Genomic DNA, 24,674 nt, shown 5'->3' with positions numbered 1-24,674 from the left:
CCACTGATTTAATGGTGCTGAGCAGCCCTGATATGCCCATGCCCATGCTCTGCCCTTGCAATTACTGCTCACTCACTACCCACAGCCCCCTGTGCTGCAAGTGCCCCTCACTCCCCACACACAGTCTCCCAGACCACCCTGCCCTGCTGGAGAGGCCCCCCAGCTACCAGGGCTACAGGGCCAGGGACCCAGATTTGCAGCCCCCTGCCCCCCATAGCAGTGCCTGTGTCCCAGCTGCTGCCCATGGGAGGTGGCAGCTGCTGCATCAGAGTGGAGCCCAGTTCCCCATCCCCCATGGGTAGCATGGCCAGAGCAGAGCCTATGGGGGTGTGTGCAGGGTCAGGCTCCATGTATTGCTGTCCTTCCCTTGGGGCCTTTGCAGTCCAGCAGGTGGGACCCAGCGCGGTAGGGCACAGTGGAGTGGGGAAGCTCCTGATGCCACCGGGTAGTCTTAGCCTGCAGTGGGCACCATGCCCCTGCCTCTGCCCCATCATGCACAGATCTGGGGGACACATGCTCCCCACAGGAGTGTGCACAGTAGTGGGAAGCCAGCCCCCCTGCCTCTTCCCTGGATGAGCCACCTGCAGCTCCATCTTGCTTCCCCCATGGGCCTTGCAGCTGCATATAGCCCTGGGCCCCAGGTTCCATGTACCATACTGGCTGGGCAGCAGCCCCAGCTTTGCCCTAACTCCCTCCCTCTCTTCCTCACTATGGGGGCCACAGTTCCCCCTCCCCACAAATTACCTGTGCGGAGTTGCTCTCCAGGCTGCCTAGCAGCCGTGTGCATGTGTATGTGCGCATAAGCACATGGCCCCTGCCCAACCACCCTCCTCTTGCTCCTGCCAGCCTGTAGCAGAAGATCCATCGTTTTCAGAATCTTTCTCCTTGTACAGAGGAAATCTGGATTGTACTGCGTTTTTCCACGGCGAATAGAAAACCCAGATCCCTGGTCTTATCTGTACAAGTTCCCATTTTTAGATTGTTTGTAAAGATGGAGAGACTTCACTCTCAGCTAGAGAAGTAGCATTTCCATTTCGCATGCCACACGTTGGGCAGCTGCTACAGTTGTGCTTAATCCCTTTTTTTGTGGGGCATTTGTGGCATTCCCTGGATAAAAGGAAACAGGAAGATGTTTGCTTATCTTTCTTTTTTAAATAAATAAAACAGCCCAAGCTCCTAAACCAATTCAGAAATCAGAATGTCATCTGCTATTAGCTCTCTCCGCCTGTTTGGTGGTTGTTGTTGTTGTTGTGTTTTTTACAACAGTTGTCCTCATCTTTCCACTCCCTGCTTTCTCCTGTTGTTTGTTTAAACCCACTTGTAGCATCTTTACACTCAGATTGCAAGCTCTTCAGGGTAGTAGAGGCACCATCTTTTATTCTGTTTGTACAGCACTTAGCACAGAAAGGCCCTAAGTCTTGACTGGGGCCTTTAGGTATCATTACAATAGTAGTAAGTATCTTTACAAGTGCTGCTTCAGTTCTTCATAGCTTAATAAATTGTACGAAGCCCATTAACTTCAGTCTACTTGTGTGCTACACTCCAACTTTTCTTGCTTGTTTAACAAGCAGCTGCCCAGGTCCCTAATGAAACATACCTGAGAGCAGGTAGAATAAGGTCAGGACAAACATTTTAGATTTCAGATTGTACCTTTAAAGGAATAATATTACTTCCAATCTTTCCTAGAGTGGTCTGCAATCTTCTGGCTACTGTTTTACTTCTTTTGATAGAAGTAAAAACCTTACTTCTATCAGTTATAGCGGGAGATTTTAACTTCTTATTTTTTAGCTATCTGATGCCATGGTTAGCTTTTGTCTTTCCTGTTTTGTAAATCTTGGTGTACTGCAGTGTGCAGCAAACCTCTGATAGTGCCAAGCGCTGCAGCCTGATTGCTTGGTGGGGTAGGACCACATGCTGCCTCTCCACTTTGGATGCCTGTAGATATGCCAGGAACTGCTCTGACATGCTATAGTTACAGCACGTCAGAGCAGACTTGACTGACTGAGTCTGCTGGAGCATGCTAATTAGCACATTCCAGCCAGCCTCTGCGTCTCGTGTATCCACATCCCTGCACTTCAGAATGGTGCTGGGGGCACTTTAACTAAAGATTGTTCAACAACCTTTAGTTAAAGCTCCCCCACCTCCGTATTTTAAAAAAAATATGATGGACCACCCCAACACACACTTACTCACAGCAGGAAGGACTTCAACAGCCACACAAATATTGCAGCCCAAAGTTTTATCTGTACTATGTTCCAAAGTAAACTTAATCTCTGGTCGGTGCATGTATTCTGAATGTGTATAAGGAAATGGGGGAGGTGCGTCCAGACATGCATTAATGTGCTTGTCCTAATGTGTATTAAATTTAATATCTCCAATGTGAGGTACTAAATATATGGGTATTAGGGTACCCTAATACGCAGTACAAAAAGCACACGTTTTTTAAGTGATGCTTAATGGCCAGTAGATTATTTTACTGTGCATTAGCATAAGTGCACGGTTTGTGATGCTTTAATGCTCAGTAGACTTGTAGACTTGCCCAGGCAGTCTCCAATATAGTCCCAACTATATCACCACCTTGACCTGCACCCAGAAGCAGATGTAAAGCCAAACCTAGTCACAAAGAGTGTTTTTACAAGTGCTCTGGGGGGTGGGAGGGGGCACTTTAATTACATCAGCTCTGAGAACTGCTCTAGGCCCACATATCAAGGTGATGTGTATATAAAAAATTTCAGGAAAATTTTGCCTGGCCTGATGCTGATCTATTTTAATATATTTCCTAAACAGAAACCTCCAAACTGGCACTTAATAATGTACAGGAGTCCACGCTCTTGAGACTTGGGAAGCAGCAGCAGTGATTCGAGGTCTAGAAAACATGATGCACTTGGAGAGGTTGGAGGAAATGGGACCATTTAGTTTGAAAAATTGAAGACTCAGGAGATTCGATAACTCCTCGACTACAGAGGTTGTTATAAAGGTGGTGATCCCTTGCTGTCTGTGTTTACAGGGAACAAGGCAATGACTAATGGGCTAATATTGCAACAAGGAAGGCTCAGTTGGATATTAGAAAAAAAACCTGTGTACTAGCAGGTTAGCAGGCAGATGAGAAATGGACGAGACAGAAAGGTTGTGGCACCTTGGTCACTGGATGTGTATATTAGACTAGCATTTGGCTAGGATGGTGTAGACTGAGATGACCCTGCCTTAAGCAGAATCAATCTCAATCTTCTGAGGTTTCTTCCAGTCCTATTTTTCTATGACTTTCTATTAATGTTTCAATGTGCAACCAGGGTTTAGCAGCCAGTGACTTCTGAGGCTCCTAGTTTCTTGATGACAGTCTACTAAAAGGCAGCTTCAGCCAATTTTTTTCTAATAGTGCTAAAGCAGTGTAAAGTTGTTGTATCCCAAGGAGTGGGGTAATGGTAGTGAAAGTTGCCATAGGAGTTTAAGGGCCTTGGCTTTTTAAAAATATGTTTTCCCTGGAAACCTTGTCCGCTCTTCCTGGTTTATGTTCCATCTTTTCATGTGAATTACTGAGATCTAGACAGGATAAGCAACTTAAGTCAAGGTCATAGAACAATCTGCTTTGATTTGAACTTGGATATCTGCCTCTCAGTTGGGTCCTTCCTGAAAATGAGAGCAGAAGAGGGCACTTCCTTTCTCCTTTCTGCCTGGATTCTCTTTTCTTAGGATTGTGCAAGTAGCAGAACTCACTGTGCATTTGGGGACTGTGTCCACCTCAGTGGAAGGGAGTTCCTAGCTATAACTGAAACACTGATTTTTAATTCAGAGAAGGAAGCAAAGGGGTGGGCTGCTGTGATATTAGCAGTGAAACTCCATTCCAGTCCCCAGCTCTCATCTTTGCACTTGTAGAGTTGGTTCTCCTTCCTGATCAGCTGTACCTGAACTTTTCCTGTTTTATTCTTTTCCCCTCTAACTACAGCCTTGTCAAAAGTGTGATGCCCTCAAAATGTAACCAGTCTTAGCTTTGTAACTCTTTCTGCTGCCAAGCAGCCCATTTCGGGCACTGGGTATGTGCACATGGCACAATGCAATGCAGCGTAGCATACCTGTGTAACAGGGTCCTACCCCAGGGGTGGCTGTAATGGCCTAGAGTACCCTCTCATCCCTTGTCCTCTTTGCTTCCCTCAGGCAAAGGCCGCTTCATCTCGCCTGCCACACCTTAATGTTATTACAGCTTTAGCAAAGGAGGTTGTCCTAGGGCTTCCCCAAGCTCTCACTCATGACTACTGGTGCCACTTCTTATTGCCTTAAGGGCTGATCACAATCTCCAAATTTCCTTATAGCCATGCCCATGCCTCACGGGGGTTTCCAGTCATCACTTAAAGTGGGCATCTTGCCCCACACCACCAAGTTGCCTTAGGCCTCCACTCCCTTGTTGGGGTCTCGGCCTTCTTGGCTTCCATCCCCGCTGTTTGGAATGCACTAGGCATCCCCAGCCCTTGTCTCACTCCTTGGCCCCAACATTTGCCCCTTTAGGGCAACACTGTGCTTCCTGGCCCCTGTCTGTATCTTGAGCCTGACCCGTGGCAGGTCTCAAGGCAGTCGTATGCCCCTCAGGCACTAATAGGACCTCCAAGCCAGCCCTTTCTAGTGCCAGTCAAACTCAAACCTCCAGTGTTTCTTACCCCAGCTCAGATATTAACCAGGAGCTCCTCCATCTGTGGCTCTCAGGCTGGACTGCCTGACCAGCTTTGGCCCTGGACTTGTGCTTCAAACCTGGTCCCCTTCTGGTCTGGTGACTCTTGAATTGGCCCCTGCCACACCTACAAGCTGCTTCTTGCAGCCTGCCTTCTCGTAAAGTAGTAGGAGCACCAGGCCTCCTGATGCACTGTGTTAGTTTTAAACATGTTTGCATAGGTACAGAAGCAGTCTAGCTCAGTGGAAAACATGATGCATTGTTTTGTGCTTTTTTAGCTGTGCTGTTTCCAGCACCCCAGTTTAGCTTACGTACCCCTACTCTGTATCACATTGTGTCCTGCAGGCATAGCTTGTGCAGGTCTTAATTAGATTTTTAAGCTTTTTATGGGGCAGAAAAAGACTGTTTAAACTGTTAAGTGCATTACATACATGTTACATTCATTTGCATACCACATGGCCTCAAATAAGACGAGTACTTGATTTTGGGAAAGCAGAATGAAAAGATTTTTCCTTTTAAATAAACTGTTCAGAATCAGTTTTCTCATCTGAGACATGCAGCCCAGTTTCCATTTGCTAATTCTAGGGAAACAGACAAGTGTGTGGTATATCAGTAAAGGTGCATTTTATAATTAATAGAACTTGATGAATAGACTGTTATCTTTTCCCCATTTCTTCCCCTCTTCCCCCTCAAAAAAAGAAAGACTATAAGCCTCCATTACTGTGGGTGAAGGAAGCAAAATTAAAACCGTTTGGAAGGATTCCCCCTCTTACTACAGACCAGGAGCATAATGCTGAGAGTTGAGACCTTGAGTATAAACTTTGGTTGGCCTCCGTGGTGCTCTACACAGTCACATGAGTAATCAGGATGGTGTAATGAGCTTCTACTTCGAACACAAGCCATTTGCCCTGTATAGATTTCTGTGGACATAACAAATGTCCTCTTACTTTCTTAAGGGAGACTTTCAAAGGCACAAATGGAAGAGCACCAGCAATTTTCTGTTGCCTTCCCCTAGCCCCTGGTCATGAATTAGGAGCCCGTTGTGTTTGATACTGTACAAACTGAACAAACAGGCAGTTCTTGCCACCAAGATCCTGCCATCAGAGTACCGAGTATCCTTCAGCTGTTGGGAATCGTTGCACATTTGAAAAAAAGCTTAGAGCAAAGTGCATGGACAAGGTAAGCCTGTATGCAGGTTTTAATAAGGTGACTCAATAATATTAAAGATTTGGCTAGTTAGTTTAGTATCCTTGCTTTGACTGCCCATAGCCTTTGAAAGGAGGGTGAGAGAGAGCAAGCATGTCTGTTGGGAGCATGTTGGCTGGACTCTTCAGGAAGCCGTTAAGGTGTGGGGGAGTGTAGGTTGTTTTTTGTCATTGCTCAGGCATCCTAGAAAACGGGGGAGTTGTTAAATGAGTGAGGGTTTTTGCTTTTAATCAGTCACTGTAGCATTCCCTTCTTGGCTGCTGCTCCGTTGACATAGCGTTGCTGCTCTGTGAAGCTCTGAATTTATTAGTTACTCCCAAGATCTGATTTGCTAAAACCAGTTGACCTTTAGCTATATTATTACAGAGACTACTGTATGTCTAACATGGTTTATAGCTTGTTGCTCTCCCTTGTTTTCACCTGCCTGCTGCTGGATTGGTCTGTAGCCTTCTGTCATCATAGGTTGACCATTTGACCTAGGTAATTTTTTTTCTTTAGGTAGAGAGCATGGGGAGTTGCGTAACTAAACTGAGCTAAACAGGCCAGATGGCTGGCAGGTGGCCAGCCAGTTTCAGCTTTGGGTGCACTGGGGAATGCCTGCTCTTGTAATAAAATGCTGGCTCATTTTTAATTAGAACCATCATTTAGTTCAGCTCTGAAACGCAGAAGAGCACGACCTGCCCAGCAAGACCTAAATGGAGGATTTAAGTCCCGAGGTACTTCCCATTTGATTTCTAGTAATTGCAGGCGCCCACATGAAATCCTGAGGTTAAAATATACATTTTCATGAGGAACAAGGAGGACGGGGAATGGGGGAGAAGCAGCAGTGACTTCAGTTCTGTGCTGAAAAGTAGGCTGAAAGGACAGGAATGGGGGAAGGAGGGAGTTTCTAGGGACACCAGTGCTCATGGCCAGCCTTTTCCAAATGAACAGCCCTCACTTGAATGACATAAACCAGAATTTCACAGCAGGTTTATGCTGCCTGCCAAGTCTTGCACCTTGGAATCGAGGCACATTTCCCCTCAGGGGTTTGTAGTGGTGTGGGCTGGAAAGATCAGTATCTTTCTCCTATCTGTATCCTTCTGGCTCAGAGACCTTGGCAGGTTGCTTCTAGCCACAACAGAGCGAAGTCTGGCTTTGAAAATCCTGTTGGTAGTATGTAAGCCTGGCCCTCAGACAAAAATAGAACAAAGCCGATAAGACAGAGCCAGCAGCATGGGCTAAATCGCCAAAGTTGCCAGGTGTCCCGTCTTCAGTGAGGAGAGTCGCTTCTTGCACGTGAGCCGTCCTGGTTTGTGCTCTGCTGGCACCCTGCTGTTGGACTGCATTCAAGTTGGCTGCCCTTCTGCATCAGGTCGCCAAGCTTGCCAGTGCATTCGGTGCAGACAACTCTGACATGGGGCATGGTGAGGATCAGCCCTCATGTCCATACTTTTTGGGTACATTTTGTTGCTGCTCTCAGCAGAGCAAAAAAAATGAAAAAAAAAAAAAAGTATCTTTCCCTTGCTATCTCCTCTGGTCATTTAGAGCATTTTCTTCCCCCATAGGATCAGCTGCGGTGGAGGCTGGCGGTTACATGCACATGGTCAATTTAGCATTATGTGTTGCAGCCTTAGTCAGCTGCCCTTTCTTCCTGCCTGTGCTTTATGGTAGCCTGCCCTAGTGGGAGTGTCGTAAGATTGAGTGAAGGCAGAGCACCTCTTTGGCAGCAGGATGAGAAATGCTGATGCAGAAAGCACTTCTGGGCTATTAGGATATTTATACACGTGCTCCAGGAGTGTGGGGAGGGGTGCTTCAATTAGTGTCACTCCGGGAGCCACTCTAATTAAAGTGTCCTGAGTGTCACATATATCTGCGTCTCCGTGTGCTGAAAAATGGCTGTGGGGGTGCTTTAACTAAAGCTCCTTGCATGAGGTTTATTTAAAATGGACCCAAATGACCCCGCTGCCATTTTTCAGTGCTGGGATGCTGAAACATGATGCTGGAGTCTGCTGGAGCATGGTAATTACCCACTCCAGCAGACTCGATTTAATCAAGCCTACTCCAATGCGCTGTAATTACATTATTGGAGCAGCCTCGCTGCATGTGTACAGGCACCCTTAAAGACTTACAAGTTTTAGGAACTTACTTTTGCGACTACATTCCAGTAAACAGACCCATTAGCATCATAATTGCAGCAATTGTGTGTTATACAAATTACACCCATAACTGCGCTCATTGTTTTTGTGGCTATATGAAGCTGCCAGAGGCAAGAGCAAGTGTTACTCAGGAGCTGTTAATGATCATATGCAAGAAAAGTGAGAGATGATGGCAGCAGTGCACTAGAACAATGTACTTTCTCAACAAAGAGAAACAGCAAGTTTTTGTTGAGGGTGCTCTCTTTAAAAAGGGTTCCCCTGTTATTTGGTTCTCTGAAAAGTTCACACCGGCCCATCCTTGTATCTTGAGCAAACACTTGCTTCCATATGCCTTGTCATCACTCTTTCAACCTCCTTCCTTCATGTGACTAATTATTTTTGATGACCAGTGTATGGGGAAGCAGATCAAAGGCTCCACACCTCCCTTCCCCTTTGGGACACTGAGCCACTCCCAGGGACTACCAATCTGACCAGCTTTCCAGGGGTCGCTCAAGTGCGAAAGGTGGTTAGAAGATCCCCTTTTCCTTACCTTTGCACTCGCCTAGATCCATTATCTCCATACTGCTGCTTCTTGCCAATTTTAAGGAGTTAAAACTCCTCGCCCACCCACTTGATGAGTAAAAAATGAGAAGCAAAAGTGGGAAATGAGGTTTATAGCCAGAGGAATATGAAAACCAAACAGTAAGATGATTTGATTGCAGAAAAAGACAGCTCAGTGGCTGGCTTTTCTTAGAAGGCTGCGAAAGCACTTATATCTAACAGAAGTTTTAGGGAATTAGTAGCACCTCCTTTTGCAGACAAGAAATGTGTCACCAGCACATGCTAAAATCCAGCTTCTTCTTAATTGCTCTCCTGAATTGCTGTGAAATATTCTTTTTGAGTGTTTGTTGGTGACTGTAGTGAAAACGGGGGTAATGCAGAGTCATCTCCTAAAGAGAGAACATGCTAAATAATTCACTGTGGAATCCTAATCTCTTAAAAATCCGGTTCACGTTAACACTTTTTACAGGCGAGTCTAATATGCCTTTTATAGTTCTCGCCTTCTTCCATGCTGTTCACTAGGGATATTTTTTATGCACTTCCAGGACTGCAAGGCTTTAACTTTAATTGGACAGGGCAGTGTTAATCGTGTTTCTAAAAGAGGACCAGAGCCCTACAAAGTATCATCCTTAAAGACTTCTTCAGATCAATTGATAGGAAACTTTGGTGGGACTCCTCCCATACTACTGCCATTGCCTTTGGATGAGAAACCGGCAGGAATAGGAGCAGGTTCTTCAGAATAAATCCAGCCTCTCCTTCCCAGCAACAGAATGGGTCTGTTTCTGCTGCGGGAAGGACAAGTGCTCTACGACTTTGAGGAGAGGAGGAGTTACGCGTGCCCTGTGCGGCACAGGTCTGTTCTGTAGTGTATTGGTGGTGTGGAGCAGAGCGTGGGCTGGGTCAGAGGACTGGCCGATGAACAGATTGCCTGTGGTCTTTTCTCATGTGGAGCTGGGGAGAAGGAATTAAAAAAGGTCATTCAGTAACCGCAAAAAACTCGGACGTCAGCCATTGTGCTGAGCCAGCCTCTAGCGCAGCCATTCAGCCATTTTGTCCCTGCAGGGTGTGGTGGAAATCCCTGTGAGTTTGTCTAAAGCACAGACCAGTTCTTTAGCCTGGATGCTTGGCTGAGGACTTTGGTCTTTTAACGATTAGATTTGAATTGCCAAAGCCCATCCATGTGTCTGTATCTTGACCTTTCCATGTAGAAAAGGACTCCAGGACATTCAGGTAAATCTTCAGCTCCCTGTCTCTCTGGCTCCCTTCTTTGCAACCTGTATTTGCGCAGTCTATGCCAGCGGGTCTGCCCCTTTTTGGGGGAAAGCCACACTTTCTATTTACATATTTATTTTGGCTTGTTCATATTCCAAGCTGAAAGTTGGAGAACTTGCTCGTGGCTGTTTTGAGATGAATCATAGGGAAATTGCACAATGTTGCAGCATTTCCTTCTATTTCTCACTGCTTTTAAAAATACTAAGCTCCTTCTTGGAGGTTCAGGGAGTCTGGCAGGGCCTGCTCTCTTGACAGCATGCTGTAGTCTAAGCAGAAAGCCTGGAGAGAAGAGGAGTTTTGAGCCACAACAAAAATGACGAAGAGAGATCCTTTTTGCCGGCGGTTGGCTAGATGGTTGAATGTGTATTTTTCCTTCTCAGAAATCTGTGGGCCAAGTGCTAGGCCTCATGTCTATGGCTGTGTTGACTGTGTCCACAAATAGTGTTTCCCACGCTCCCAATATAAGAGGCACAGAATAGGGAGTTGCAATAATAGCAACTGTTTCTGTGTCTTGGAGCAGATATAAAACTATCTTCTGTAGGTCTCTGCTGACATAGACAAGAATACCGAAACCTGACCTGACAGCTGAAGTTTCAGAGATGCATACAGGTGTCTAATCTTTGAGACCTAAAAAGTTTAGAAAAGGAAAACGCAAAAGAATTTAAAGTAATATCTAAACACAAACGGTGCATGTAAAGCAGAGAGGTGTTGCACATCTACGTGTGTGTGTTTCTGTCTATTTTATCCATCTAATATCTTAGTTAATTGAGCATAAAAATGGCTAGACCTTATCATGTCCTAGCTTGACCCCTAAGACAAAGGAAATAAGCAGTTGGAATTACTCAACACCGCTCTCTCAAGTTCCCCTTCTTAACCTTCTTTTGCTTCCTTTTTTTACCACCCGCAGCCTACAAGTTGTCACCCTCATCCTGAACAACCCACAGGCACTGTCAAATTACAAAGATTTTTGGTTGTATATGCATATGGTTAAGCTGTTTATATAGGAATGGAGTAGTTTTATAAGTTAAATTATAAGTAGTCCTGTTTTAAGTGAGGTAGTGAGGAGCAGTGGAAATGGTGGCTGCAAGATGCATAATTTTGTGCAACAGCTGAAAAACAAAAAGTTATTTTCTTTTTGGTTAGTAATAGTTGTGAGTTTGGTATTTTTCATGTAGGAATTATGAAATTTGATATCCCAACATGTATTTAGTATAGACTGGTCAGTGTTAAATCTGCATGTGATCAGTTCCAGGGAGGGAGGAGATACCAGTCGGTGGCTGGTGGAAGGGAGACTTGGAAGTGGATCAATGAAGTATATGTAGGATCTGAAATCAGTCTGCTTATTTTCTTGCTTTTTAGAGTCTGTATTTTACTGACACAACCTACCATGTTTAATTCAGAAAGGATAGAGAGATTCTATGGTATCTATGTGAATTTCCCAGGCTTGTTAATGTGTATTTTTAAAACTCTTTTGGCTAGAAGAGTGGATGCCTACGTTGGAAAATAATTTTCTATAGAAAATACAGTTGCCCTCTGAAGAGTCTTACTGTGATGAATTGAGTTAATAATTACATTTGGTCTCCAAATTTAAAGCATGAAGTAAAAAATCTTTCAGTTTGTGTGCCAATCTCAATATAATCTTACGTTTGGAATTGGGACAGATGCCTCTAAATAAGAGTGACCTTTTATAGACAGTTACCAAAATTTTCAGGCCTACATCCTAAGATCTTTGTTTAGGCTTCTCAGTGGAACTAACCAGATTTTTTAGAGTGGCTGAGCCCTGCGGCTTCTATTAAATTAATGTGACTGTAGTGATTTGTTTAGCCCTCTTGACAGCCAGGACTCCTGTAATGTAGTGCGTGAGTGGGCAATGGATTTTCACTGTTCTGTTGGCACCAGCTCTTTGACGTTTCCTAGTCAAGACACCTTTGGATCTCAAGATGGAATCAAATGGCAGTAATCAGCAAGAACGTTGTATTAATCTAACGGCAGAGCTGCAGCGTAGAGATTTGTCCACAAAGTAATCATTAACCCTAACTTTGAGAGTTTTTTATCTTTATCCACTAAGCCTGTTACACAGGAGAGAGAAAGCAAAGATTCTTAGCCCGTGAGCAAACAGCTTCTCTGACAAAGCTTCCAGCCCATGGAAATGAGTGATATTAGACGGTTAGAAAATAAAACATGGCTGTTAGTTTACTTCGTATTCCTCTTTTTGTTTTGTTTTGTTTTGTTTTGTTCTTATGAAATGATCATCTTATAGGTGTCTGGGGGTAGGTCTATCACATATTTACAGCAGTGTATTTTAATAGAGATGATAGTCTAAGTTTTTACAATACATGTTTGAATAAGTATACTTTTTTTATCCTGTGCTGGTAACATACAAATCCATCCACCTGCATCTGTTTTGCAGAACGATAACTGAGAATTGCAAGCATTCACTGGGACAATTAGGCCATTTTCAGTATCCATGTCAACGTCAGTAAATTTAATACACAGCCAGCAGCTCTAAAGCTCTTTGCATATGTAGAATAATTAATTTAGCACCTCTCTGGTTTTTGAAGTCGGCATGCTAGAATCTGCAAACTACAAATGAAAGGCCGACTCCTACCAACTCTAAGAAGGATTTTGTTGCAAGGCTGTAGCAATCGCTATGTGTTTTCTTAAAGTATACTTTCTGACTATATGAAAATCTCCACTTCTAATAAAAGCAAAAGAAGAATGAAAGGGAATACCTGTTTCCAGCTCTCAAGGTCTTGGAGAAAATCTTGAAAATGCGACCTGAGTGTACCACAGTCTCTGAGGTCTGAGTATCAGACTGTACTATTATTACAGTAGTTGCATACAAGGTTTTTGAGATGATGGGGGGGATGGCATTTCAGCAAAAAATGTTCTTCTTTTCAAGGGGACAATAGGTTTCTGAAAAGAAAGTGCTAGGTGCAAGTGCAGCAGAGTAGATGCAAGTACTACATGCTGGATTTGCTGCAGGGTTCTCTAATGCAGGTGGGTGTTTCTGATGAAAAACAGCCAGTGGAAAGTGGTGGGATTGAAGAGTTGTGCAGAGCCAGCATGATCAGCACCGGTTCAAGAACTTCTGCGTGAAGTAGCAAACTAGCAAGCGGTGTGAGAGGCTTAGAGTGACCCTCCAATGCAAACGCAAAAACATCCTTTCACAAATATATTGATAACCATTGGATAACCTCTCCTACCTGTAAGTAATGTGTATCAGTAGCATGAAGTCTGTTACCAGCATTGAGGTCTCACTGGTAAAGGAGCTGGAAGTCGCAGCACACCTGCTCTCCTTACTCCAGGATCACCAGGGGACTTCTGTCCAGGCTAGTGCATGGAACGGTCCATTACCAAACCCAACTCCTGAATTATCAAGTGACCGTACAACATGGCAGTGCAGACAGTGATGATGTTTCTAAGCTGTTCTGGGAAGGATTCTGCAGGCTGGTGATCCAGAGAGTGAGTGCTGCCTAAACTGCTCCTTTTGGAGCTCTCAGTCTTGCTCCCTCATCTGCATGTTTTAGAGGATTGGTACAATCATCCCGTCCCCACAGTTCTGTTTCCATCTCTTGTTGGCCCTTTTCAACCCTGAAACCTTGGTGTGAATCTCTGGCAAGTGAACAGCACATTAGTGCAATATCTTCTAGGCTTATTTAGTTGAGCTAAGCACTGAAGAAATGAAGGAGGCTGCATTGTAGGAGAGGTTAAATACCATGCGGGTGTCTATAAGCTGGCTGGTGGCTTTCAGCCATAGGAGGGAAGTGGACAGTGAGTTACATAGAAAGGCTGGAAAAGTTAGGTACAGGTCAAAGCCCACCTTAAGCAGAAACCCAGGGTTTAATTTCTACCTCCAGATCATGTGCAAATCCATGCAAGGTGCACTGTCTACAGACTGCATGGGTGTTGGGGCTAAAGCCCAGGGAAATGGCCAGGTTAATCTTACAGTGAAGACTTAGCTTCTGGTTTCAACAGGGAATGCCCCCACCTCTTCCCACCTTGGAAGAGCTTGTGTGAAATTAGCAGTGGTCAGGGGAGGAACATCAAAGCAAATGACTCTTATCCTGTCCTGTCTGAAAGGGTCAATGGGTGGCTATTTCAAGTCCCACTTCCTTGTTTTTCTGCAACCTGCCATTAAACTGTACCCGTGGAGTCAGACAATAAACATTACAAGAGCCCGGTCCGAATAAAACATCCATAAGCTGTTACAGAACAGCCCCATTTCTGCCACAGGCTCAGAAACTGGAAAGCAAAAAGAAAAGATGATTTGTCTTTGTATTTTAGGCCTGGCTCATGGTTTTTAGATCCTTGGGGCTGGCTGTAGTGCAGTCCTCTGAGCAGAAATAGGCGGAGTGGCTGACCACCAAAAACTTCAACCACTCACTCTCTGGATGCACTGATTCAGCTAAACGCCTCCGTTTGTGCTTAGATGCTTTACTCAGTTCGTTTAGAGTCCAGCCTCCAGTAGTTGTCGCTCGCAGCCATCTCCAGCTGTTGCTGTGTTCTGAACTCCCAAGGAAACGGTTTAAGACCAATCCAAAAGTGTGAAAATGGAGAATATTTAAGACAGTGTAATCTGTACACTGAAGGGACAGAGAAGGAGACAGTAGCAATAAAAGCAGTTAAGAGGAAGCACAAGAGTGTATTTTAAGGTAGGTGGGGTTTTGGTTGTAGCAGTGTTGGTCTAAAGACATGGGCAGGCCAGGTTCTTTGGTTAGATGTGATATCTTTTATTAGACCAACTGAGTGGTTGGAAAAAAATTCTTAGGAAACTTTTGGGTGCAGTCCCCCTTCTTCAGGCATAGGGAGTCTCTGCCTATTAAGGGAGGTCATTGCCTTACGTTAAATGCTGATGAAATGAGAGGTATTAGTGACACGTGGGTAGATTCCTTTACATATTGCCACTTACTGGTTATTCTTATATCTCTTAATTTCTCTGTGTGCAGTGTAGGGAACATCTAAGCAATTGCCACATTTGTTTCGCTCTTCTTGGGTAGCCACAAAGAAGACTTTACAAGCAGTGGAAGCAACCTCTTTGCTGTACTGACTGTTACCTTTAGTAGTAGTACAGCGTTACAGGCCAAGTGGGTTTCTGTTTAAACGTTGAGGATACTTTGGTATCTTACAACAACATAAACCAGACCTTAAAATAAGCTTAATCGACAGAATAAAACTTCTGGTTTACTTTTCCACCTCATTCAGTTGGAGGCTTCAGAGAAGTTCAGTCAGATCTGCCCAGTTAAAGGTAGAAGGCAGATTAGATCTATCTTTACGTCAAAGCCAAAGTCCTGTTGGTTTGTTCTGCATATTATCCAGGGCAGTTTCAAAGAGACTGAAGTATTCGTATGCGTAAAATCCGATCTGGGCAAGCTCAACAGATGCTAAGCCAAGACCCCAGAGGGGGAAGCTCGGCTAGTTCATGCCAGCAGAACTTTGGCTGCGCTAAATGCACGTTTTTGACGGGGGGGCAGTTGATGGGCCTTAGCTCTTGCAGAGACCTGCTTTTGGAGCTCTTGAGTATGCAATTGCAGATCTCTCTTCAGACTTGGAAACTTCCTCTTGTTCTACCACACACCTCCCTTCAGAATACATGCGACACTTCCAGCAGATCTGTGGGTTTTCTTTTGAAAAAAAACTCGATGTCTTAACATCTTCCTGCGAGTGCTGCTGGAGAAGTACATAAATGTACATCACCAGGCCTTTCTCCTGGGGAGATGGAGAAAATGATTCCCCTGTGTAATGGATTGCAATGGGGAACATGGAGTTTTGTTTTAGCAGCTAAAACCTTTTGATTCCAAGTTGCTTAAAGAATTTAATTAAACTGCAAGAAAAAGCTGCTTTTAGGAGCAATGGATTTTTGTAAAGTAGGAAGGTATGTTTTAAAAAAAAAATGACTTGGAAAAAACACTGTTGTAGAACGGGGCTAAAATGTTTTTTCCAAATATGACTTGGAAAAAACACTGTTGTAGAACAGGGCAAAAACGGGGCTAAAACACTACCACACTCAGAGTTAAAAAAAAAAAGCATGTCCTTAATGAAGTCTACTTTGTCCTACGGTTGTTTCCTTGTTTTATAGCTGTATGATTGAATGTTTAAATACAAATGGCCCTTTTTAAGAAAACTTTGTTGAATATATTATACGTCTCTGAAACTTGCCTCCTTTTCCCTTTCTTTTAAGGGTTATTTTCAATTGCTGACTATCACTTTTGTCTTGTGCCTGCATTTTTTTTTTTTTTAATGTAGTCTTCCTCTGTAGCTTTGTGCTCTGTGGTATTCAGTGGGGTAGATGCGTGTTGGGACAGTCCCATGTATGCAAAAATATGTGGGGAATATTTATGTACAGCTTGTAAATTCTGTCTGGAACTTATGAATCCTCTCTATTGAAACCATTATGATTCTTCGCTATCTTCTTGCTTTATTTTCCTGAACTGAATGAGAAAGAAGATGCTGGTGTCCTTAATGAAATTGCTTTTCTCCAGCTCTTTTGGAAAGAAAGTGTTTTAAGGATTGGAAAATCCCCAGAAGGAAAAGGAGGCTGAGATGTTGGGATGGGGTAAAAGGAACAAAATCTGAGAACCTGAGGAGGGACTTGGAGAAATCAGGAGGTGGATTTCCTGAGCAAGAGGATTACTTGACTGTCAGACCAAGGAAAGTTGATGTCTGGGGCGAGAGGATGCCTCACAGTATAGGAGAGAAGCTTGACTTTGAGGGTGAAGTTCTGGAGAGGGGACCTGGGATCAGGAAAACAACTCTCACATGTCATCTCTGGAGTCACTATGATTTGCAGAGCCCACAGAGTGGGACTTTGGAAGGGGGGGTGTTAAACTATTGGGATGCGTTTCGGGGTAGGGAGGTCCTGCATTGTCCTGTGCTGGACTCAGGGAGCAGGACAACAGAACAGCACCTCCAAAGGGGAGTACAAGGCGTAGTGTTTGTGCTCAGGAAGTGCACTAGAGATACCAGAGCCAGGAGGAGTGGTTGGAGCCTGGAACGACCTGGAGATGCTTCAAAATACGGACTGTACGATGTCAGCTTGACGAGTCCCCAGCAAACAGGATCTTTACCAGGCCTGTAAATGGGAATTTGCTGAGAGGTATCTTTGAGCAGGTGAGGGTATGTGTGAAAACCAGGACTTCAGATGAATCGATGTGGTCCTTTTGAAAAACAACTTGGCTATAGCCCCGTAACTAGAAAATAACACCTTAAGAGCTGTGCCACAATTTCACTTTCTGTGTTTTGGGTCATATTTGTGTTTCTGTTTTTGTATGTTTGACTTCTCATAAACTGTCTTAATGAGCTGCTAAGATGGGCAGAACACAGCGTGGGGAACACGGAGGTACCTACTGTCAGGGAGTTACTAACCTCTGGCTCTTTCACTGACTTGCTCACTCACCCTCGCTGCCTCTTCCCCTCCTTGCACAAGTGTTCAAGAGTGGACACTTTGGAGTTGGAGGGACAGAGAGCTTTAGAAATGTTACATGTGGCAGTCAGGGGTTCTAGATTTGAACCCTTAGCTGGGAATACCTGTTTTATTTTTCCTGCCTTTGTTCACTTACTTTACTGTCTTTTTCTTTTATAGACAATGCTCTTGCTGAGTACAGCTGTTTTTTTGCCACTAAGTCATTCCCCCAGCTTACAGATGCAAAACCAATAGATACAGTCTCCCTGTGAAAGGAGTCTCCAGCTTTCCTGCCATGTACTGTTGTTAGTTACTGGTGTCTGATGCTATGGAAGTGGATATCCCTAGAGGGGGAGGTTGAGAAGAAACATATTTGTTGGGAAATGTTATAGTGAAATTTGCTTGGTTCCTAGCACTACAGCGGCAGTGTCTCCTCACTTAGTTCTTCTGAATTTTTTTTTGAGCTGCCATTAACTTACTTACAAACTCATCAGGAGAGATCAAGAGCTAATAGGTAGAGCCCTTTTCTCCACCGCACCACCACCTTGGGTGATGAGGAACAATGGTAATAAGCTGATGGAGAATAGGTTAGAGATCAGAAGGCAATTTTTTTAGTTAGGGTGGCCAATATCTGGAACCAACGTCCCAGGGAAGTGGTCCTTGTCCCTACCTTGGGCAAATTCAAGAGGAGGTTGGATGATCACCTGTCTGGGGTCTTGTGAACCCAGCATTCATTCCTGCCTGTGGCAGGGAGTCAGGCTAGGTGATGTGTTCAGGTCCCTCCTGACCCTAGCTACTGTGAAACTATATCAGGAGCGCTTTGGTGATTTCTGAAAAAGCAGATAATGGGTTATCTGGGAAAAATACTGTGAATAACATTGGAGAATGGCAAGAAATACATCAGTTTAAATGGTTGAACCATGTGTAAATAATACTGCAAAAACCGAGTGCTACAGAAAGGCAAGCGGGTTTTTTGTTTTGTTTTAATTTATTTATTGAAATGGGTATCTGGTCCATTTGATCTCAGCAGTTGGTGTAGCACACTGGCTTTGTGTAGAGCAGTTGGCTTGGTCCTGATTTACTTTACAGAAACTTGCCACAGGTCTTAGCATGTCTGGTCACATCATCAAGGAAGCAAGGATTTATGCTTTACTGTAAGAATGAGAGGGGCTTTCCCCCCCTTTTTCCCTTTTGTGGGGAAGAGAAGATGAGAAGGGCCTTAGAGATTTGTATCCACTCAAGTCATTGGTTTTGTAGGGTTTTTTTTGTTTGTTTGTTTGGCTTTTTTTTGTTTTTTGTGTTTTAAGTGCTCTGCACTCCCTGCTTACCCACGCACTTGCAAGGCCCTCGGCAGGCTGGGCCAGCATCCCGGCTTTTGTTAGTTGCGCTACAAAGCTTGTTTGTTCAAAGCAAACCTCGATCAATGACCTATTTGTGGAACAGCCAGTCACACTTATCCCGGCAGCTTTTTGCTTCTTGTCCAATTCATTGTTGGACTTGTGCCGTGTTGTAAGGGGAAGACTTTACCTGAACGTCTAGAGGGCCCCCCAGCATCATTTGAGAGAGTAAGGCAGAAAGTGCAGCTTTGCTTTCATATAGGAACTTTCATCATGCAGACCTTCCCCCTTCTCGCCCCCTTGCTCTTTAGGGAGGTTGTGAATGTGTTGCTTGTAAATGCCCATGGTGCTTTACAGACCAGAGACAATGGATAAAATCCATTAAATTAGGTGAGAGTTTTGCCAGTGACTATCCTAGATCAAATCTTGGCTCCATTTTCTATACCCCTAAAAGAGCATACAGTCTTGAGACACACTTGGCCAGATGGGGGGGAAAAGCAGAAGGGAAAGACAGAGATAATGTTTTGACACAAAAGGATCAGTTTGTTTTTTGTTTTGATTAATCAAGTGCATGCCTTGTTTTTAGTGCCCTTTGAAGGAGAGAATTAATTTAATTAATTGGCCATATGGTTTCTTTGGAGGTGTGGGCTAGTGAACCACACAATGGAGTAAACGCATAAGAATACTGGGAGCAAGCAGACCGGCTCCTGGCCCAGAACCAGGTGTCATGTGCCGTGCTAAGTTGAGATGTATTGTTATCAGTGGGCAGGCAGGGGTTAGCTGCTATACAACCTGTCTCCTCGTGAGCTTGGTATGTGCCACCTTCTTGTTCTCATCTCCTTCAGCTTTGTGAACCAGGTCTCTGAAAACTTTCCTACGTGCTACGAAGGAAGAGCTGTTATATCCAGAACTGGCTTCATGACACATCCTGGCATGCAATTAAACCAGTTCCTTTGTTCCTCTCTTCTTTGAAGGTGTTTCTATGCTTTGTTCCTATCCAAGCATGTGGTGTTTGTTTCGAAGTGCGTAGAAACCAGATTCGGTGGTTTCTGCCAGACTCGCAGCGGCCTTATGATGCGAGTGATGGTACTACTGAATATGCACGTGTGCCAACACGTGGTCCATGTGTAGGTTGATGAAAAGGATATGCTTTCCCCTTGTGTCAAGAGAGTTAGCTTAACATGGTTAGCAAATCCTGTTAAGATGCAGACAGGCATGTGTGAAGCAATGTTAGCTGGCCATGTGGTAAGGAAGCTTACGATATCAGCTTTTAAATTGCATTAAACAGACCTGAATGAAAATATTCCCTTTTTGCCCATTACAGTAGCTCTGGTGACCTGGAAGTAACAAAAGAATAATGGTGTAATGGGTTAAAAAAAAAATGGTTGATAATGGGAAGGTTTTGTGGTGAAAACAGAAGTCTGGGGGTGGGGAGATGTGCGTAGCGCTGCCAGGGACCTCATGTGAGATGAATAAATCATTTGATCTTGTTCTGCCTCAGTTCTCCCTTTGTAAATTGGAGGTGCTGCTGCTGCTTTTTATTCTTTGTCTGACTTGTCTAAACAGGCTGTAAACTTTTTGGAGCTGATTTGGTCTCCTACTACATGTTTGTACAGTGCCTAGTGTAAAAGAACCCTAATGCTTGTTTGGACCTATAGATGCAACTCATCCATAGTAATAACTGTTTCAGCAAGTGCAGGGGGGCGTTGTTTTGTACCTGAAAGCTTAAAGATTTCCCTTGTGTTTTTCCAGGTCTACAACTTGAACAAAGACAGTCAGAGTGAAGGCAGTAAGTATTCTTTTAAGAGCAAGACATACTTGCTTATGTAAAGTGATGTACTGTGAAATGGCTTTGCTGATAACTAGGCAGCAGGAGGGGCTGTGAGCTTGATCTGTATTGCCCTTCACCAGAGACCAATGCCCAGGACTTAATTTAGCACCTCATGTTTATAAATGGCTGCATGAAAGAATTATGTTTCCTCCTTATCTGATGTCTGGCATCACAAGAGCTCAGACTGCTATTATCCCCAGTTAACAGTAGGACAAAGCAAGGCACAGAGAGGTTGTCAGGAACCAAGATCAAGGATCACTTGACTCCCACGTTCTCTAACCATATGTCTTGACTGTTCTATGAAGTTCCAACATCATGGCTAGGGACAGAAGTTACACACAAACTGGTACAAGTTATTGGAAACTGATTCAAATCTGCAACACAACAGAAGTTCAGTGTACGTAAACCACTTCCAAAGTGTGTGAAACTGGTTTAAAATAAACCTGGATGGATGCAGTATCAGACTTAACTGCTTTAGGTTAAATCCATTTATTGAACTTCTGTCCCAGATACCCTCTAGATTCAAGTTAATGCACAGTCCTCCAGCATCCCAGGATGCTTTGCAACCCCCCCTCCCCACCTTGGCCCAAGCTATCTGCTCCAGCCGAGGAGGTGTGCTTTAGCACTCCCTGGCTTCTGGCCTAGGCCACTGCACTCATGTGGCTGCACTTCTAGAATCAGAAGTGAGTGTCTGTTCGCTTGCTTATCGGTTCAGTCTACGGAGCTTAGACTAACCTGTGAAGATTGAATCGATTCAGACTTGGGCTTTTTGACTGTCTGTATCAGACCCATGTGCTGAAATGAAGTCTGCTGTATATTGCTGTTTTATCTAATGTCTGTTCAGAACCTCTGGGGCTGTCACTTCTCACAGGTGACAAAATTACAGTTCTTGATAAGTGTTGCGTTCAGATGTTGCACCTTGCCGGTGGCAGAGTTCAGGTCAAATGTCCGTGTGAAGTGATCGCCCATCATTGTGGCACCTTTTTTTTTTTTGCTATAAAAATATAGTGAATCAAATGAGATGACATGGGAGGTGGCTGCCTGCCACAGGTACCTGACTAAATGATCCCATTTGGGATGTCCCTTAGAAACAGCAGCGCCCTTTGGAGGGGCTGTCTGAGTCCCATGAATTCATTCTGGCTCTATTATAGGCAGGTTTTGAAATCTGTTTTGTTGTTTCCCATTGGTGTTTAACTCTTTGAACAGGTCATGAGCCACTTTATGAAGGGCAGGAGCCAAGTGGAAATCGGAGGAGGGAAGTATAAGAGCGCTGTTGCCATTTTTAGCCAGACTGTCGCTAACATGAAAGCCCTCTGAGATCATCATCCCTTTGCTGTGGGATCCTGGCTGGTGTGTTGCATATAAATAGAACGTTGTCCCAGAGTTAATCAGAGACGGGTGTAGACATTATTGGGGCAATCTCAGACTCGCTTTAGCTGACGGGTCTGACATTCAGCTGACTGAGCAGCTTGCATAGCCAGGCTTCCCTTTCCATCTTAACCAGCAAGGGCTGCTGACACATAGATGGTGATTTTTACCCACAGTTCCCTGTTCCTTCCTGTACAGTCTCACTCCCTCACTTCCTTGCCACTCTTCTGCTCCAAGGTATAACTTACTGATCTGTTGGTTTCATTTTATAGATGTGATAAGTGATGCAAGACACTACTTAGGGGCCAGGGTGGGTTCTGCAGTGCTGCTGACTTTATCTTTGCTTTGCTTGTGCACAGTGTAACCGGTGCCAATTGCATTTTCCAAGACAGTCTCTGAATACTCTGCAGTGGGGTATGGCAGTCTGAGATGCAGTGTGTTAACATCTGGTTTCTTAGCAGGAACACAGAATCAAAACATAGTTTTATTGATTGCTTCAAAGACTGTAGGTTACAGCCTGGGACTTCATGCCAGGCAAGGCAGATTCTGGGCCTACTAAAAGAAAAAAAATACTAACCTTGTGCTTGCACACACAGTTTGTATTTGAAATATCTCTTGCAACTTTCAGGGACATTTTCCACTGCAGGTTTGAATAAATACACTGCCAGCATAAACCAGCTTTTATTCACTGTCAGTTCGGTGATCACATCAACTGACAGCAAGGAAACGTGCCAACAGATTCAAAATTCCTCAAAAAATATAAGCTTTCATAAAGACATAATTCCTTAAATAATGTGATCACAGGCTACCACATGTATGCATGGCTAAATTATACCCATTTCTTCCTGTTGCATGTTAGTACATTACCAGTTAATATTAGTCACATTCCTGGATTGTCTTGTCTGACACCAAGTCAGCCAGGCAGATACAACCTGATTACATTACATTTTATAATTTCCACCCCTCCACAAGAAAAAACCCAACCAAAAAACAAGTAGAGCATGTACATCAGTGGTCTCCAACTTTTTTCAGTAGGAGATCACTTCTTGAATTAAAAAGCAACCTAAGATCTACCTTTAGACTACCTCCACCAGGGTGCATGCAGTGCAGGAGCCCCCACATACCCCTGGACGAGCCACCCAGGCTCTGACCCTCCCCTGGCCTGGCTGGGGCCCCACTCACTCCTGCCCCTGCCCTAGTCCCTCCCTCGCCACAGGGCGCAGAGGGGGATCTCCCTACTTGCCCGGCACTGGTGGCAGGGGGCACAGCTCCGCCCAGCCACATGCGTCTTGCTGCCGTCCTGCCCCAGCCACTCCGCACATGCATCCTCCCGCTCCCGATCGCAGAGCCTCTGACTGTCCATCTCAGTCTTGGGGTTGCTGAGTGAGTGCACGCATGCTCAACCCCTCCAGACTGAGATCGACTGTCAGAGGCTCCATGATTGACTAGTCGATCAGGATCAACTGGTTGGTGATCACTGGTGTATGTTAATTCATCTGTAACTGTTTAGTCCTTTCAGGCAATTCTGAGTCTTTCTTGGTTGCTTACTACACTGTTCGGTTCCAAGGTGGACCTTGTGAACAAACGAGCCTGAGTTTTTGAGAGATTTTGTTACCATCAGACTAAGCCTTTTCTGTGGCTCAGCCAATGTTTTCTCTCTTGCAGTGAATGAGTTCAGTGGTAGTGCGAGGGCCAGCGGTGCCTAGGGTTTGATCAGCAGAATAGAGAAGTCATAACCAGGCATCCACTCTGTCTGCTGGGCGTCGGTAGCATTAAGAGGTTTGTGCACTTGTACCCTGGACAGGAGGGAGTATAGTTTCACTTGCTTCTACTCTTGGGTTTACCAGAGTTGCTGTGGAAAGCTGCTTGTCATTATTAACGGTGATGATAACTGCAGTTACCATTTGTAAAGCATCGAGTTGCCACATAAAACTTAAGTTGTGATGCGACTTTCAAGAGAAGATCAAATGCCCTCTTTCCATGCTCTCTTGACACTTCACTTGTTAAGTGAGAAACTTGGATTTAATTAGCTGGGAAGGCCTGAGGAAAGATCTTTCAGCATCGTCTCTTTTGATTGCCATCCATAAACTCTATTTTCCTGCTTCGGAGATGGCTCGCGTGGTCTTTAAAGTGCGCCAAGACCCTCAGATGAAAAGTGAAGCCTATCTGAAAGTGAAGCATTCTTATGGAATTTTTCTGTGGTAATTACTTTCGGGGGTAAGTCGGGCTGCTGTTCAACCATCAGTCTAGTGCTCGTTAAAAAATGTGTGGTGTGTATTGAACAGCACGCTTCCCCAGATATACTCAGATTGAGTCCAGAGGCAGGAAGGTCCAGCGACTGGGTTACTGCAGCCTTCTTGCAAAGAAGTCTGAACAGTGGTTGAGGCAAGTAGTGCATCTGCGGAGCCCCTGCTTGAGTGCGGACCTCTGGAGCCTACAGAACTGTGTTTTCCTGTCTGACTTAAGTTAGTCTGAAAGACTCATGGTATCCTACTGAGGCCCGTTTCTTGACTGCTGTCTAATTTTTCAGAGCTGTTAGGTTTTTATAAGCTAGTACGTGGCCCGCTGGCGAGCAGCCTGGTAAGTGATTTATCTGGCTAGAGAGCCAGGAGAAAGCGTATAGAGCTGGGTGAGAAATGAATATTTTTCCAGTGAAGTTGTAAAGCTCAGTTAATTCTAGCTTCTAGGTTAAAACCAAACCAAACAACCCCAAAGCCCTACCTTGCCCTGCCCTATGAAAAGTGACACTCTGGACCATTGACACATCAAGGGACACACCAAGACCATTGGGTCTTGTTATTTGCACAAGAAAGAATGAACTTGCCATCCCCACCCACTTCTCCATCCCTTTCACTTCAGGATCTGGTTTGAAGCATCCCTTTGTTTTATAAACTCTTCTGTGCCTCTCCACATTTCCCCC

The 24,674-nt window shown here is 44.5% G+C and overlaps 1 protein-coding gene across 2 annotated transcripts in view; it reads left to right on the top strand.

Moving 5' to 3' along the window:
• ARHGAP26 (Rho GTPase activating protein 26) overlaps positions 1-24,674 on the top strand; it is a 313,273-nt gene that overhangs the window by 122,696 nt on the left and 165,903 nt on the right. For both annotated transcript variants that reach the window (XM_019535005.1, XM_019535006.1), the window contains exon 12: positions 20,308-20,344. In XM_019535005.1, the coding sequence (XP_019390550.1) occupies positions 20,308-20,344 (37 nt within the window). The remainder of the gene's footprint in view (positions 1-20,307; positions 20,345-24,674) is intronic.

The sequence above is a fragment of the Crocodylus porosus genome, unplaced genomic scaffold (assembly GCF_001723895.1).
Source record: "Crocodylus porosus isolate Cpor-Errol unplaced genomic scaffold, CroPor_comp1, whole genome shotgun sequence".
Lineage (NCBI taxonomy): Eukaryota > Metazoa > Chordata > Crocodylia > Crocodylidae > Crocodylus > Crocodylus porosus.
The sequence above is the reverse complement of the archived record's forward strand: the minus strand, read 5'-3'. Positions and strand labels throughout refer to the sequence as shown.